At 34.9% G+C, this 17,218-nt stretch overlaps 1 protein-coding gene across 1 annotated transcript; it reads right to left on the minus strand.

The window, feature by feature from the left end:
* Positions 1 to 8,981: 8,981 nt before the first annotated feature.
* Positions 8,982 to 13,816, minus strand: LOC127805502 (disease resistance protein RPV1-like). Its single transcript, XM_052342262.1, has 5 exons — positions 13,183 to 13,816; positions 11,543 to 12,635; positions 11,060 to 11,335; positions 9,872 to 10,951; positions 8,982 to 9,795 (listed from the first exon to the last, which is right to left on the minus strand). Exons 1-5 carry the CDS (start codon positions 13,707 to 13,709, stop codon positions 9,241 to 9,243), a joined length of 3,531 nt encoding a protein of 1,176 aa, XP_052198222.1. The 5' UTR covers positions 13,710 to 13,816; the 3' UTR covers positions 8,982 to 9,240.
* Between the last annotated feature and the right edge of the window lie 3,402 nt (positions 13,817 to 17,218).

The following is a 17,218-nucleotide window of genomic DNA, read 5'->3' on the forward strand; positions in this document are numbered from 1 at the left end:
AATTAATCATCTGGGTTTAGGTATGATAGCGTTTCCAGTTCTAGTAACTCTCATACATGGCATGAAAGCTCTAAGTTAGGCTTACGCTCCAATCTAAACCTAGTGATTTTTTAATAATTAATACACACTCATACTGAAATTTAAATTAATGTTACTTATTTAAAGCGCAGCTTTCTTTGAGATACTGAAATTTAAATTAATGTTACTTATTTAAAGCGCAGCTTTCTTTGAGAATCATTGGCGTTGGACACTGTCCTTGCCTTAACCCAAGATTAGATTTAACTACTCATTTTTATTTGAAAGTTAATTGACATAAATTTAAATGACAAAATTTAAATAACAGAATTTAAATGACAAGAAATTTAAAGGCATAAACTAACTGGCCATTTAGGCGGTGGATAATTAAATGACAAGAATTAAAATTACAGAAATTTAAAGGCATAAACTAACCGGCCATTTAGGCGGTGAATAATTAAATGACAGGAATTAAAATTGCAGAAATTTAAAGGCACAAATTAACCGGCCATTTAGACGGTGAATAATAAAGTAATAATAAATGACATAAGAATTTAAAAGAAGAAAGAAAAAAAAGTAAGATTATAAGAGAAAGTACTAAAGAAAATGAGAAAGAACAAGAACAATTCTCAAAGAGAGAATTATAAGGAAACAACTAAACTTTTATTCAAGAATAATAATCACACTTACAAATGCAATCAAGTGATCTATTTATAGGCCACAAGATGCAATACAAATCACACAATTTCAATTATTCAACTAGACATAATTATATCTAATGGGCACTCACACACTTAAAGTTAAATGGATTTTAGCTATAATACACACCTAATATTAAATGGATTTTAGCTAAAATACATACCTAATAAAGCACTCATAAAGTTAAATGGATTTTAGCTATAATATCTACCTAATAGTTAAATGGATTTTAGCTAAAAAACACACCTAATAAAGCTCTCACATAAAAAATAAAAATAGATTTCTATAAATTGGTTTTTAATCTTTATTAGGATTAAAAATAATTCTTGGGCCTTCTCCAAATAATATCTTCCATGGGTTGCTCAAATTGGGCCTTAATTCTTCATGGGTTTGAATTTTTCATGGATTTTAATTTTTCATGTGCTTGATTTCTTCATGGACTTGAATTCTTCATGGGCTTGATTTCTCCATGGGTTTGATTTCTTCATGGACTTGATTTCTCCATGGGCTTGAATTCTTCATGCCTAAAAAAAATAAAAATAATTTAATGTTATTATTAAATTATATATTATATATATGTATTACACATGGCACATATATATATATATTATATTATATTATATATATATATATATATTACATGCATGCATATAATGATGTATATGTATTATATATAATTTTATATATTATTATTATTATTATTAAATTTTACTTTAAAATTTCATTTCATTCATTTTTCAATTTAAACTTACATATAACCATAAAATATATATTAATATCTAATTTAAACTATTTTTAAGATCAAAAGAAGGGTATAATTATAACAAATTTTTTATAAAATTAACCACTAATCACTTCACCATGTCATTTTACTAATAGCATTGAGGTTGCAAATGTGAGGAGTCATTCATTAGTAGCTCAATGTTCGACTCGACATATTTGAGCTAAACTTTGAAATTTGATTTATAAACGATCCGAGTTTAAGTTTAATAAAACCCAACTCATTAAAACTTTTAAACATATTCGATTAGAATCTCGTAAATACTAATAGGTTTAGTTAGATGTTCATAAACATACTCAATTAAAAATTCACGAATAGTTCGTGAACAGACTTATTTATAAATATATTAATATATTTATTTATAATTTTATAAATATATTATTTAAAATAAAGTTATCAAACTTTAAATTATTATGATAATATAATTAAATTAAATATGTTTAAAATTATTACATATATATTAATTTAATTATTTAACATAATAATAATATATATAATAAAGTAAAATAACAAAATTAGGAAGAATCTTTCTAGAAATTAGTTTAATTTAAACATAATAACAAACCACCTCAAAACTTAATCAAGAGAGAAAAAAACCTAAAACCTAGGGTATTCTGTTTATCCAGCCTTCATTGCTGTCTTTTTTCGTGATCCTTTGCTTGCCTGGCCTTCATAGCTAGGTTTTTTTTGCCTTCATTGCCATCGCTTTCATCCCATCAGCCTCCATTTCTGCATCGCCTCTAGGTGTGCTTTAATCCCTAGTTTGTCAATTTGTCGCCAATGTGCCTTAATTGCCAGTTCGTTCTAACCCAGATCAAGAAGGTGTCTCTCTCAGTCGTTGCTACCAACCATCGACTGTCGCTTGTGGCCCTAGACCGTCGATTGTCGCCCCAATCATCGCTACTTATTATGTTCTCTCTACTTTTGATGACCTAAATCTAGACTGTTGCCCCCGACTATAGCTACCTATTCTGTTATCTCTAGTTCAGACGACCTGTTAAGTCTAGCTTATTGTCTAGCATTGCAATGTCCCTGCTCTAGCGGCCATTAGATTCAAGCTTCCCATCTTTGTCGTTAAAACTCCTATAACATCGTAGCTTCCTGCTCTGGCAAGTTAATGTGCCCTTACAATGAATGGATTCGTTTGGCGATTGATTTGTTCGTTGACCCATAGCCTTTAATTTTTGAAAGATGTATTGAATCTCTGCTGTAATACCCCATGTTTGTATGAGGTTGCCACGTAATTTAAGCAAGTTTAAAATGTCAAAAAATTGGCTTGATAGTAGTTATCAGTACCGAATCGACTACAGGGAATGCCTCGCAGTGAAATTATCTAAAGAAAATGCTACGGCATTGATGAGCATCCCGAGATAGGATTTATGATATCGAAAGAAATATGATCGGGAACGATTTTTGATACAGCTAAAATGTAGCTATTATTTAAGTTGTAAAATCGAATTATTGTAGGGGACTTTCGAGAAGTCAACGGAAGCTTGAGAGGGATTTGATTTTTCGTAATGAGCAACCCTTCAGTGGTTTCGAGATGAAACGATAGCCCGGTGAGGACATTGGGGTGAAATCGTCATTATCGAGTAACTCCGAATTATTAATTTTGAATTTTCGGTATCATAATGTAAATTAATTTGATGATTAAGGATGTATTTGCAATTACGGAGTTGCCCAAGTGAAATAAGATGAAAATTAGAATTTAATTGTGCAATTTTCTATATATATTAATATGATATATAATGTATATATATATATATAAATGTGGTGTGCGTGAGGCCATTTACAGCCATCTTCTGCAACATACCCATGCCCTGCATGATTTAGAAGAGTTTGCACGCAATAAAGTATGGCTAGGCAATGAGGAGAGGCGGAGGATCGCCTATAATAGAGGGATAAGGGAAGAAATGAAAGCAAGAAATGGAAATGGAAGCCGTGGGGAGAGAGAGCTTTGGCCGAGAGATGCGAGAGAGAGAGAGAGAGAGCTTGGGCTGGGCAATCCGAGAGAAGCAAGGGAGAGAGAGAGAGAGTGAGAGAGCTGGAAGGGAGATGGGCGCAGCCATGGCAACCGCGAAGTTGCTGTTGCAGCAGCCATGGCCGCAGCCATGGTAGTACCGCAATGAGCAAGGGGGTCGAGACAACAAGGTGCGGCCAGCGAAGGCGCATGGTGGCGTGGGCAAATGACGGCAAGGCCGACAGGTGCCGAGGGCCACGAGGCAGCCATGCGTGCAGGCGCACTATGCACGCTGGTGCATTGTAGCGGAAAAAGAAGAAAAGAAAGAGAAGAAGGAGAAGGGAGAAAAAGAAAGAAGAAGAGAAGAAGAAAAGAAAAAGAAAAAGAAGAAAAGGAAAAAGAAAAGAAAAGGAGAAGCATGGTTGTGCATGCAGGAGGAGGGGCGGGAGGAAGAAGAAGAGAGGAAGAAGAAGGGAGGGAAGAAAAAAGAAAAGAAAAGAGAAGAAAAAGGAAAAAAAAGAAAAGAAATGGAGGAAAAATAGAAAAAAATTGGAGAAAATTATTGAAAAAATCTCAAAAAATAAGAAATGGATATTTATTAATATTTCAGAAATTTTGGGTGAGAAAACGGTTTGGGCACGCATTTTGAGGATATGACACGCATACCGAGGAAACCTGAGAGGCTAAGTTAAGGTAAGTAAAATTTCTTAGAAAATTTTAAAAATTCAGGAATATTATTTTATGAATTATCATAGTGAAATATTTGAGAAATATTTAGTTTAGATTTATTGAGAAAGATAGGAAAAAATAGAGTTAAAAATAAAGAAAATGCAAGAAATTATGAAAAATAGGTTTTAATACTTATTTAATCAAATATGGTGATTAGGATACTTTGAGGCTTAAAGTTGAAGTGAGTTGTGCGAATTTTGAGGTTGGCACGCAAATTGAGGCGATGCACGTATTTTGAGGCAATGCACGAATATCGAGATAGCCCGATAAGCTTGAGAATGTAAGTGGTATTTCCCAACTGAATTTAGTTTTATGAAAAATACTTGGTTGGTAAGTGATTCAACCCAAAACTCGATTTTAAGTAAATGATTTTATCATGTTGCCATGCCTTGATATGAATATATCATGTAGATTGCATTTACATGTATTGATGATAAGATATGCATATGTTCACGATGATATTATTGATCATGCATCGCATAAGGGTTTGAGATATGGACTGACACCACTACTCTGCCAAGGGTGCACCCATACACCCTGGCTTCAAAAGAGGTGGCTGTAAAAATGGGGAGCAACAAGTGGGTGCGGTCGACTCAAACCAAAATGATATGGAAAGGACATTTTGCATTTTGCATTCATGCACAAAATATGTTTATTTCTCCCTTACTTAGATGATTCATCATCTAACTTGGGTTATGCCCCTGGAATATTCAAACGTTCCAAATGAAGATTGTAGCAAATATGAGGATGAATGAGGCATGAAATGACACTTAGCAATGTGCATGATGAATTGAGTAATGAATGAAATGTATGTAATGTAGCCCATGTATTTAAGTTCTGCTATTTTGAATTCCGAACGTTTTGAGAAATGATGATGTAAGAATTTATTTAATGTTAAAGTAAGATATCAAGTTCGATCCTTGCTTCCGTATTTGATGTGTATAATAATTCTCTTTCGAGAAAATGATCGAAAATTCTAGGATAGATTTGAGGAATGATATGATTTAGCTTTAAGTTTGAAAGAAAAAAAATTATTGTCCCAATTTATGATGCGCCCAAAAAACGAGGCGTTATATCTGCAACCACCAACCCTAGTCGTTCCTTAGCTGATCCTAACACCAGTATGCTAAATGGAGTCGCTCATAACCCTACGAGAGACTTCCAAAATGTTAACCCATCTTCCCGGTTAGATGGGAGAAATGACGTATAGTGGTCTCAAGCGGTGAGAATGCTCTTAAAAGGTAAAGGAAAGCTAAGTTATTTTGATGGAATGAGACCACCAAAAGAGGACTTGAGATTTGCAACATGGCACGAGGAAGACTCGATAATTTTGTCGTGGTTGTGGAACTCTATGCAGCTTAAAATTAGCCACAATTGCATGTTTCTATCCACTGCCTGGGAGGTATGGGAAACTGTTCAGAAGACATACTTAAAAATGCAGGAGCCTTGATGTTTGAAATCAAAACCAAAATAGCATCTACGAAATATGTAGGTTTTTCTATGACTGACTATTACAATATACTGAATGGCTTGTGGTTAGGACCGAGGTAACTTGAGGTTCGTCCATGCTGGTTTGATATGAGACCAAGGTGACTCGAGATCTGGTGATGCCTGTTTGATACAAAGCATGGCTTGAGCAGGACCGAGGTAACTCGAGGTCCAGCCATGCTGGTTTGATATACGACCAAGGAGACTCAAGGTCTAGTGATGCCTGTTTGATACAAGGCATGGCTTGAGCGGGACCAAGGTAACTCAAGGTTCAGCCATGCTAGTTTGATATGAGACCAAGGTGACTTGAGGTCTGGTGATGCGTGTTTGATACAAGGTATAGCTTGAGCAGGACCGAGGTAACTTGAGGTCCGGCTATGCTGTTTTATATGAGACCGAGGTGACTCGAGGTCTGGTGATACTTGTTTGATACAAGGCATGGCTTGAGCGGGACCGAGGTAACTCAAGGTTCGGCTATGTTTATTTGATATGAGATTGAGGTGACTCGAGGTCTAGTGATGCCTGTTTGATATAGGGTATGGCTTGAGCGGAATCGAGGTAACTCGAGGTTCAACCATGTTAGTTTTATATGAGACTGAGGTGACTGTGCCAAACTGACCCCCGTCCCTATTTGATCTCGGGGATGGTAGATGGCACGGTGAGAGAGCGATTGAGATGGCCCCGAGGTCTGCCCATCGGGGTAGACCCGAGCGCTTTCGGGGAGGACTAATCACGTCGGTCTGAACCCTAAGCACGACAAAGGAAAGAAAAAAACCCAGAGAAATCAAGAGCAATCAATCTTTAAGATAAAGATAATCTAAGTCGAACAACTTCCAATTTTATTTGACGATGAGTAATCGCATAATACAAAGGTGAAGGCCTCATGTGAGAATACTGAATGTTGGAAGTGAAAAAGATGAAATTTGGGCTTGGGTTTGTATTATTATAACGAATAACAAATCTTTGAGCAAATGAATAAATTAACGGATGAAATTGGCTTATAACAAGGGAAACTCAAATGGCGACTTAAATGTAATATGTTCATGGGCTGGCTGCATTCTACAATCTCAACAAGGGCTGCCCCGAGAGTTCGACAAGGTGGTAGGTTCTGTTGCCCCCGTTATTAGTGACCTGGTAAAGACCTTTCCAGTTGGCCCCGAGCTTCCCTTCTCCAGGTTGCTGCCTTATGCCTTCTATATTTCTCAAGACCGGGTCTCCTTCTTGAAATTTTTTAGGCCTAACCTTTTTATTAAATTTTTGGGCTGCCCTTTGCTTGGCATTTTGCTCATGGATATGAGCCTGGTCTCGAATCTCCCAGATGAGATCAAGGTCGCCTCTTTGTTCTTCGTTATTGATGTCCTCTTAGAAATGTTGCCATTTAGGACTGGGCTCCCCAACCTCCACGGGGATCATGGTTTTGGACCCGTAGGTAAGTCGAAAGGGGGTCTCCATGGTTGAAGATTGTGTTGTGGTGAGATTATGGGATATGTAAGTTTTACCGGCCTCACGGTGGGAGTCAAATGTTCTTTCCAGCCCAAAAGGGAGAGGTCGAACGTGAGCTTGAGACGATCAGGCAATAGGCTTAAGGCAACTGAATGGACTCTGGTGGCCTAAATAGCAGGGGTGACTGGCACCTACAAGTACTTTGATACTTAAGTAAGAATGAGAATTAGTAGTATATTAGTAGGGCTAGAGAAGAACATACCTTAGTTTGTGATCATACTAGTTTATATCAGTATGCATGCTTGCCTCAAGTGTCGCAAGGTGATGGGACTGTGGTATCTGATGCCAATAAGGCTCCCAGACGAAGACGTGGTGTTGATGGGATCGACAATAAATGCGGATAGAACTTGTAATAAATGTGGATGGATATGGGAGCACCAGTACCCGATGGTGATGATAGTCGTTGCAAGTTGAAATTGGGTCGAGATTAGGCCATGGGCCGATGGGGACCTTGGGCCTCTATTAGGCCGGGTCTAATTGGACCAATATGGTCCATTTCCTAGCCTTTCTTCCCTAAATTCATTCATTATTCTCTTAATTTTTAAGTTAGGTAATAATATCAGCCACTACCATGGCCGTTCGTCGTTCACAACAACAATCACAACTGTTATTGTTCATCATTTATCGTCCACCATCTACTGATCATCAATGGCAACTTCTGCCATATAACCACGTCTCTCTCTCTCTCTCTCTATATATATATATATATATATCATAAATTATATTACATAACTATATTTTTAGATTTATATATATTATTCTAATAAAATTAAAATAGGATTAAATTACAGTATATATAAATATATTTTTAGGTTTAAATGATATCTATTAATAAAATATCAAATTTATTGTACAACAATTGATAATATATTTCCCTTTGTCACAACAGATAATTAATTAAGTTTCTTACCTAAAAATTATTTTTGTAGATTTATTTATAAAAATAAGTAATAGATTTATTCATTTTATAACTTTCACAATTTATAAGTTTTTTATTTACCAAACACATATCATATAACTAATATATTTTAAACATATCTTATTCAAACATTTATTAACTTAAAAATATTATAAATTAAAAAATTTAGAGAAATCTTAAACAAGAAAGTTTAAAACAACCGCCATTGAAACGAAATGAAAGCTGGAGATGAAAACAAAAAGTAATAAATTAATAATAACAAAAATTATATGTAAAAGTATGTAAATTATTAGAGATATTCTTTTTTTTTTTTTTTTTTTACATAGAAATCAAGCATAGCCTCAATACAGCATCTTCACAATAGCGCCTTTGACGTATTTGTTACATTTTTCTTATAACTTACGAGCAATTGATCAGGCCAATTCTCCTTATAACTTACAAGCAATTGATCAGGCTAGATAAGTCTGGATTAAATACCCGCACTCGTGACCCCAGCATAACGCAGCGATATAGTGCTGTAATGCAACATGTAACTTGGCAATATCTAATACCTAGATGCCGTGCAAACGACCACTTAAGCTACCCAAGGAGTTTATTAGAGGCATTCTTTGTTCCCCTTTTATAAGGACCAAGAAATATTGTATATAATTATATTTATTTAATTATGCAATAAAATTATCCTATTTTATTTATATTGTATATTAGTAACATATAAGACAAGTGTGAAAAACTCTTTGTAACCACCATACTTATATCCGTCACAACTATTTACCATGCATAGTTTATATATAATTATATTTCTTTTGGTGCTTTGTTTGTCTACATTTCATTAAACGTAAATTTATTTTAAATATATATTAATGAACAAAATTTATTTTAAATGCGATTGTAAAATTCAATCATTTTAACATAAAACCAACTCAAACATAACAAGAACCAAACAAACCGAACCCCTCCAAAGTAGGTTGAGTGCAAATATGAGTAAATGAACATAAAAGGTTGGGTTATCCTATATATATATATAGTCCAACATGCCGCCGGGGATCACCAACACAGCAACCATGTATATATATATATATATATATATATGGTATTGCTGCTCGTCGGAGCCACCACTTCCTCTGGTGTCCACCTCATTGCTGTCACTCACGGCGTCATCTCCTCTTTCTCGGTATAGCATCGTTGCATCACTTCAGTTGACGTAACAGATAGCTCAGAGTCGGCTTGTTGGATACTTCTTGGACCGATCCATTCCGTGTCTTTCTCATATAATAGATAAGCAGCGCATTTTACTGGTGCAAGTATTTTAGGGCTATTACTGCTAAAATAAGCGACGAATTCGGTCCAAGTATGGAACTCATCCTTCAACTCTTCATAGAAAAATAATTGAAATGGGATGTACTGCAGGAGCAAGTGATATGAATCAAAGTATCGCCCGGTGTAGGAGCCAAATTCATTGTCCGTGGACATGACTTTAACATCATTGGACAACCAATAGTAATCCATACGGACTTTTGCACGAGTTGGAGCTTTAACTTCCAAAACAGCGCATACGACAAAACCCTTGAGCTTCACATTCCAACCTGGCATCAGTGGGATTCGGACAGTATCTCCCATATTATTTTGATAGCTGAAGTACCCAGGAAGCTCTCTTCCAGGAACAACAATGGTGTAATCTGCGGTCCTTGAAGTAGCAAAACCCTGCAACCCACCCACAAGGACATCAGAGAGAGAAGGAGAGGGGGAGGGAGAGAGAGAGAGAGAGAGAGAGAGAGACCTCAAGCTGAATCCGGAAAAGTTCAAGGGCAAGGTGGTTGTTGCTCGGCTGATTCTTTGCTAGCATACGGCAATTACTCAATGTGAAATCCTGAAGCTTTTCACAAGCAGTAAGATTGGGTAATCTTTCTAGTGATGTGCAATCATCAGCATCAATGGAAACAAGACTTGATGGGAGCTCAGGCAATGTTTTAAGCATTTTGCAATCAGACAACTCAAGGGAAATAAGTCTGGAAAGACCACTGATGCTTGCTGACAAACTCATAAAACTGTTACCACGAAGCATTAAATATTCCAATGAGGACAGAGAGCCTAGGTCATTTGGGAGAAATCCTTCTGAAATGTTGCAATCACTAAGATCTAGTTCTTTCAATGAGCGTAAACCCGATAGAGGAGGTAGCGCCAAACCAATGGGATCTTGACATTTTCTTGGAAATAGAAATGTAGAAAACATAGAATTCCATAGTGTAGATGTTTCTCCCTTGCATCCACGAAATGACAAAAATTTAAGATTCCTCGGGAATATAATGGATGATGGTGTCTGTTTAATAGCAGTCAAATCAGCACGAAGCTCCTCCAAGCTTTCCAGTTCTCCCAAATTCTGAGGCAATTTGTTAAGGTTTGAGCAGCCAGAAAGAATCAATGTTTTGAGAAATTTCAACCCACAAGTGCCACTTGGAAGACTTGCAAGTTTTTTGCAATCCCGTAGACTAAGACAGACAAGATTGTTGAGATGTTCAACTGGCAGTTCCATGATACATGTCCCATCCAAATAAAGCTCAATTAAGCATTTTGTACATGCTAGGACTTGAGAAATATTTTTGAGTTTTGAGCAACCGGAAAGAACAAGATTTTGAAGGGATTTCAACCAACTGCTTGTAGGAAGAACCTTGAGATATTTGCAGTCCTTTAAATTTAAGAAAGCAAGTCGTTTGATGGCTCCAATGGATGGGCCAATCTCAACCAAGTTCATACAACCTTCAAGAATCAGTTTCTCAAGATTTACCACCTGTGTGAAATCTGGGGTCTTGGTTATGTATAACGAATAACTGAGGTCAATGTATTTCAACCTCTCTAGGGACTGTCATAAATAGAAACAAATAAAGCTTATTAGGATAAATCGGATTTCAACAACACAACCATATGTAGTTAAAGAAAAAAAACACGCATAAAACTATTTTAGCCATACCATTGTTCCCTTCCATAGCTGTTGCAGGCAACCACAACGCATTTTTAGTTCAACAAGCCTATTCGGTTGAAAACTTGATGGCATTAATTTTAAAGGGTATCCATGCCAATCAAGAAGGCTTAACTCATTGGAGAGGTAGTCAAGACCATGAGGAAGCTGAATATTATGAACCACGAGGAGTCGTAATTTGCTCATTTTTGAGAATGTACCAGGATTCAGGGACATTTCTTTAGTTTGAGAAGAAGCCAAAATTATGCCCTCAATTGCTTCTGTCCCCTAACAAACAAGAGGAAAGGGTAAGAAATTAAACATAGATGCCACCTGTCAAATGAAGTGAATGTTTTCCAAAGTGTTCTATTTCCCTTTCATTCTATTCAGAGTAAAAATAACAACATGAACGATAAAGATACTTTCTCTCTACAAGCTTAGGCTAATATATGAGAAGGTCATTAAGAATTCAACACATTTCAAGAGAGCACTTACTGTATTTTTTTCGAGAACATGGTGGATGTCACTATGATACCACAATCTGCTTCTTCTACCAGGCTCTTTTGGGGATTCTTCATTAACAATATGCCAACCCATTTCTTGTATGAGATCATGCATATCTATTTTGTTGTTCAATATTGTTATAAGCGACTTATCCACAAGAATACGTATTCCAATATGAGTGCAGAAGCCGCAAGCATCCAGTATATCTATTATGTAATCTTTGCTCTCCCCTTTAAAGAAGCACGCAATGTCAAGAAAAATTTCCTTCTCTTCATGGTTCAGTCCGTCATAGCTTAATTTCAGCACTTCCTGAATTTCTGCATTGGGCTGTTGCCTTATTCTATCAATTGCACTTTGCCATTCAATTATGCTTCTGCCAAAGAGAAAAGAGCCCAAAACTCGAAGAGCTAATGGAACTCCTTTAGCGTAAGAAACTACACTGTTAGTGAGCCTCTCATAACCCTCTGTTGGTTGGTTTTTCCTAAATGCTTTACAACAAAATAGCTTAACAGCTTCCTCATTATTTAGTTCTTTAACTTTATACACATGATCCACTTCATAATTGTTAAGTAAATGAGTGTCTCTGGTCGTTATTATAATTCTGCTTCCTGAACCAAACCAATCAAGCTTTCCAACAAGAGCTTCCAGTTGCTTTAACCGGTCCACATCATCAAGGACTACAAGAACCCTCATGTATTGTACCCTGTTCATTATCATACTAAGCCCTCGATCAAGATTACTTATTTTTATATCACTGTCTAAGAGGATGTCAGAGAGAAGCAATTGTTGCAAATACTCCAAACCATGTTTCTTAGAAGTTTCTCTGACATTTGCAAGGTAGCTGCTACCATCAAACTGAGAACGAATTTGGTTATAAACAGCCTTAGCAATAATAGTCTTTCCTATACCACCCATTCCACTTATCCCCACTATACGTGAATCATCCAATCCTAAACCCAACAGTGATTTCACTTCTGCTACACGAGGATCTAATCCAACAACATAATCTAGAATGATTGAATCCTTATCTCCCAGTTTATTGAGAATGTCTTTGACGATTTCTCGGACAAGTTTTGCTTCAAGCCTGTCCATTAGATGAAAAAAATAAAAAGTAAAAAATTCAAGATAAGTTTAAGAACTCAACCACATCTCATAAGAATATAGCCACATGATGAAGAGGATGAAGAGGCCATCTGGGTCCTCTCTAGCCGCATATGCATGGGATGCTTTGAGGAGGAAAAGCAAGCTTTATAATGGCATTAACAAGAAAATATATGATCACACTTTCATCACAATTACACAAGAAGCGTTGCAGGTGACTGAAAACATATTAATTGAGCAAATATATTATATATACCTAGACATCCAATTGTTTTGATCAATTTTGTCTTTATTTTTGCTCTTCTTTCTTTTCCCTTTTCCAAGCTAACATGAAATAAATTAGCAAAATGTCCAAACGTCAACAATTAGGAAAGAAGTACCGGAAAAATGATAAAGCAGGACATAGTCCTCATCTGTCAAGGAATTGAAGCCAGACCTACAATGCCCCAATAACAACTGAAGTTTCTTGAAAAAAACAATCAAATCGAATTTGTGTTTTTTGCGAACCAAACAAATAAAAGAAGACTTACCCTTGGGTTGTGCCATTTTCTGAATCCCACCCAGAAATGTTGGCCGCTTCCCTTAGAGCATTCCTCCATCTCTTCACCTTCTGCTTCTCCTTCTCTTCGCTGGAATCTCGCTCGTGTCTGGCGAATGCTTCTCCAACGCTTCCTCTTTGTTTCCGTAAATCCGAGGGATCTACTTTATAGAACACGGGCAAAACAGTGAGTCCCCTCGTCTTCTGGCACTCGAGGATCTGAACGAGTTCCTCCAAGCACCACTTGGAAGAAGCGTAGTTCTCGGAGAAAATAACGACGGTAAGCCTCGACTGTTCGATGGCTTTCAGGAGCGCCGGAGAAATGGATTCACCTCTCTCGAGCTTCAGGTCATCCTTGAACGTGAAAATGCCCTTCTGATGCAGAGCCGAATAGAGATGGTCAACGAAGCCGTTGCGGGTGTCTGTGCCTCTGAAGCTCAAGAAGACGTCGTATTTCCGGGAACTAGACCCAGAAGGAAGAGAAGCTCCGTACTGCAACTGGGTGCTGGTGGAAGCCATTGTTCCCCTGCTCGGAAAACAAACAGCTTTCGTGTCGAACTATCGTCTATGCGAAGTAACAGAGGCCAAGGGGACACCAGTTCAGTGAACTAATAATAAAGGTATAAACCCGGCGGGCCGACCAGGCCGTGAAGTCCGACAGCGGGGTGGACTAAAAATAAAGGTATTGGCGGTGGGCCCTGCCCTTTCGGTGTTGCGCGCAATGTACGCCGTGAAGCGATGACTCCTGCTGGCTGCTACTGTGCATGCAAATCTCCTCCAAATTTCATTCAAAATATTTGAATTAATTACAATAATTTTATAAGTGTTAATACATATTTATAAATTACAATCATATTCTTTTTACCGAACAAATTTTTTTTATCTATATCTTTACATATTTAATTAGCTATCTGTTAATTATAAGTTCAATATATCACTTTTTGTCAATAAATTAAATTTAAACATAGTTGATTTTTTTTTAAATTTAAAAACTCATTTTATCAAAACTTTGCTTTTTTATTAAAACCATATTGAACTTAGAAAATAAAATAGATACGTATTTTTAATTCAACAAATATTTTAAAAATATACACAATTACTTCGATGAAAAACAATAAGTGAGAATTATATGTGATTGGTCTATGAGATTTAGTGTAATTGTTAAAATTATTCTTAATGTTTGAAAAAATAAAAAAGTACCATAAAATTTAATGTTATGTTGTAATTTTTCTTATGTTATTAGTTAACTATCATTCAATATCCATTTATATTTAAATTTATTCTCTTTTTTTCTCATTATTTTTTTTTCTTTTCTATTTCCTTTTATTATATTATCCATATATCTATAGTGAATGAAGGGCCACATCAACTAGAATGAAGAGGGGAACAATGATGACAACAAAAGTAATTGCATATACTCTTTTTTTCACTTTTTGATTTTTTCTTTTCAAACTTAAAATTGGGATTTAGATAAAGAGTTTCATTATTTCTTTATCTTTCTTTCCCTACATCTCTATCTTTCTTTCCTCGCTTCATCTCTCTCTTCTTCGAAACCAAATTTAAGTTCGAGATGAAATGTTTCACTATATCTCTCCGTTTGATTTCTCATTCTATTTCTTCTATCTGTTTCTCTCTTTGATTTTTGCTTATTCTTTTTCTCTTTCTTCTTCTATCTCTCTAATTTCTTCTCTATCTTTTTCTTTTTATTGCTTTTTTTTTTCTAGGTTAATATTTTTATCACTTTTTTTTTTTCTTTACATAGATAATCTAGGTTCATCTTGATAAATTGAATTTTGATCTGGGTTCATTATTTTTTTCTATTTGAATAGGCCAACCATGAATTGCTTGTTTTTTTTTTTTAAATTAAATAAGAGGAGTGAAAAAGAGAAAATAGAAAAAAAAAAGTCAAATGGCTTTTCATATTTTTTTAATAGTAAGAATAATTATTATAATTCCTCAAATATCAAGAGATTTATTATAATTTGGATAAACCTTAAGTGTGTTCTTGTAATTTTCTCAAAAAAAAATAAATATTAGATCTAATATTTTTATATTTATTGCATGCACTCCAAAATTCCCAGGTTCAATACGAAGTTATAAAAAGTTTTACAATTTATGCTGTGGGGATTTTGTTTTAAATTTTTTATTTAATTTCTAGTTACATTTTCTATTATATATATTTTTATAAATATAAATATAAACTAAAAATATAAAAAAGAAAATTTAATTTGTATCATAAATATATTTTATTTCCTAAATTATAATTATCAAATATATATGTACTATAAGAAATAATATACACCCAAGAGGGGATAAATTGGAAACTTTTTTAGATTAAAGCAATTTTGTTCAAAAACTTTTTGCCTTTATAAATCTTTGAAATCTGATAAAGACTGTTTCAAGCGTTAATCTTGATGGATAATAGAATATGATAAGTTTAAGATCAAACTTGATGCAAGTAAATATGTAAAATAGTTTTAATTATTTAGACCTTTTGAAAACTATTGCTATAAGTTTAGTAATAACAATGAGCTGAGAATGATAGTGTCAATGCAAGTAATAATGTAGAAGATAATAACTTTACGAAAGAAAAAATGTTGAAATAAAAGATAAAAATGAACAAATGCAGCACAATTTTTTTTTTTTATTACTAATGTGTGTGATTTATCAACCATTACCAACATTCAATAAATTTATTAATTATACACTAAAATATAGTAAGTGCAAATTCTAAAAAAATGAGATCACTCATGGATGAGTACTAATTACAAGAATATTACGCTCTCTCCAACCACACTCTCTATTTTACTCCCTATTATATTATAAACAATTCACTCTTTATTTTTTTTATCCCGAAAATTGTATTTACTCCAATTACACTCTTTATTCTACTATCTATTTGATTCTTTATTTTATTTATTTATTAAAAACAAGTTCTATTTTTTTTTACCATACTTTTAATTTTTACTACTATAAAAATTTAATATTTATTTTTTAATTTAACAATAAATATTATCGTTCGTCTCCACCACGTCTGTTTGTCTCCTCATTTGTCGATCTAGTCATTTTTGCTGTCTGTTTGTCTCCATCACATTGCTACCTGAAAAGGTTTGTTTCCTCACACTCACTACGTTTGTTCATTTCCTCTTTCACCACATTTGGTTATTTTCTTCGGCCATGGGCTTCTCCCTATTTGTCGTGTTTGATTACCGACGACAATCAATTGCTGAGTTCATGAAGAGATGGCGAGCACTAAGATGAGGGATGGCGATCGTCGTATTTGGTGAGAGCAAAAAGTTTTGCTATTTGAATGGTGAGCAAACCCTTCAATGACGAGTTGCATTGGAGTAGCTTCTTCTTCTTCCTGACTAAAATTTTGGCTTGGCGAGCAAAGGATACTTACCTCAGAGACAGCCTTACTAGGGCTAGCATGAATGGTTGCCGATTACAACAAGAATTGTATAATTTGCCCATCCTTTGTTTGGTGTGTGTGTGTGTGTGGGGGGGGGGGGTGGGGGGTTTGCGTGTGGAATGAATGCGATGTGAAGACGACGTGTGCCATTTTGTCTCCAATGTGGTACGAGGGAAGACTTTTTCTGTCCCAACATATGAGTTGATAATTATATATATATATTATATAATCTTAAAAATGAATATATTTTATATTTAAAATTTAATTGTATTGAATTATTATTTTTTAAATTATTACATTATATTCTTAATATTTAAATTAAAGAAAAAATTTTCTTTCTATTAGATCTAGCTATCTTTCGAAAGTCAAATAAAAAACTCTCTTAACAAAAATAGAAAAGACTTTATTACTAATAAAAAAGTTGATTTATTATTTATAAAGCTCACTTTGAAGAATATATATTCCCATGACATTAGAGATTGAGTTGGGTCTTGAAAAATAAAGCACAGGCAACGATGACGACTTAAGCCAAAAAACTTTTGTTGATTGAAAGTATTTGTTGAGAAGTATATATTGTCAAACATGTTCACTACAAGTCATGAGCTCATCAAAAGCA

The sequence above is a fragment of the Diospyros lotus genome, chromosome 7 (assembly GCF_014633365.1).
Source record: "Diospyros lotus cultivar Yz01 chromosome 7, ASM1463336v1, whole genome shotgun sequence".
In the NCBI taxonomy this organism is placed as follows: domain Eukaryota; kingdom Viridiplantae; phylum Streptophyta; class Magnoliopsida; order Ericales; family Ebenaceae; genus Diospyros; species Diospyros lotus.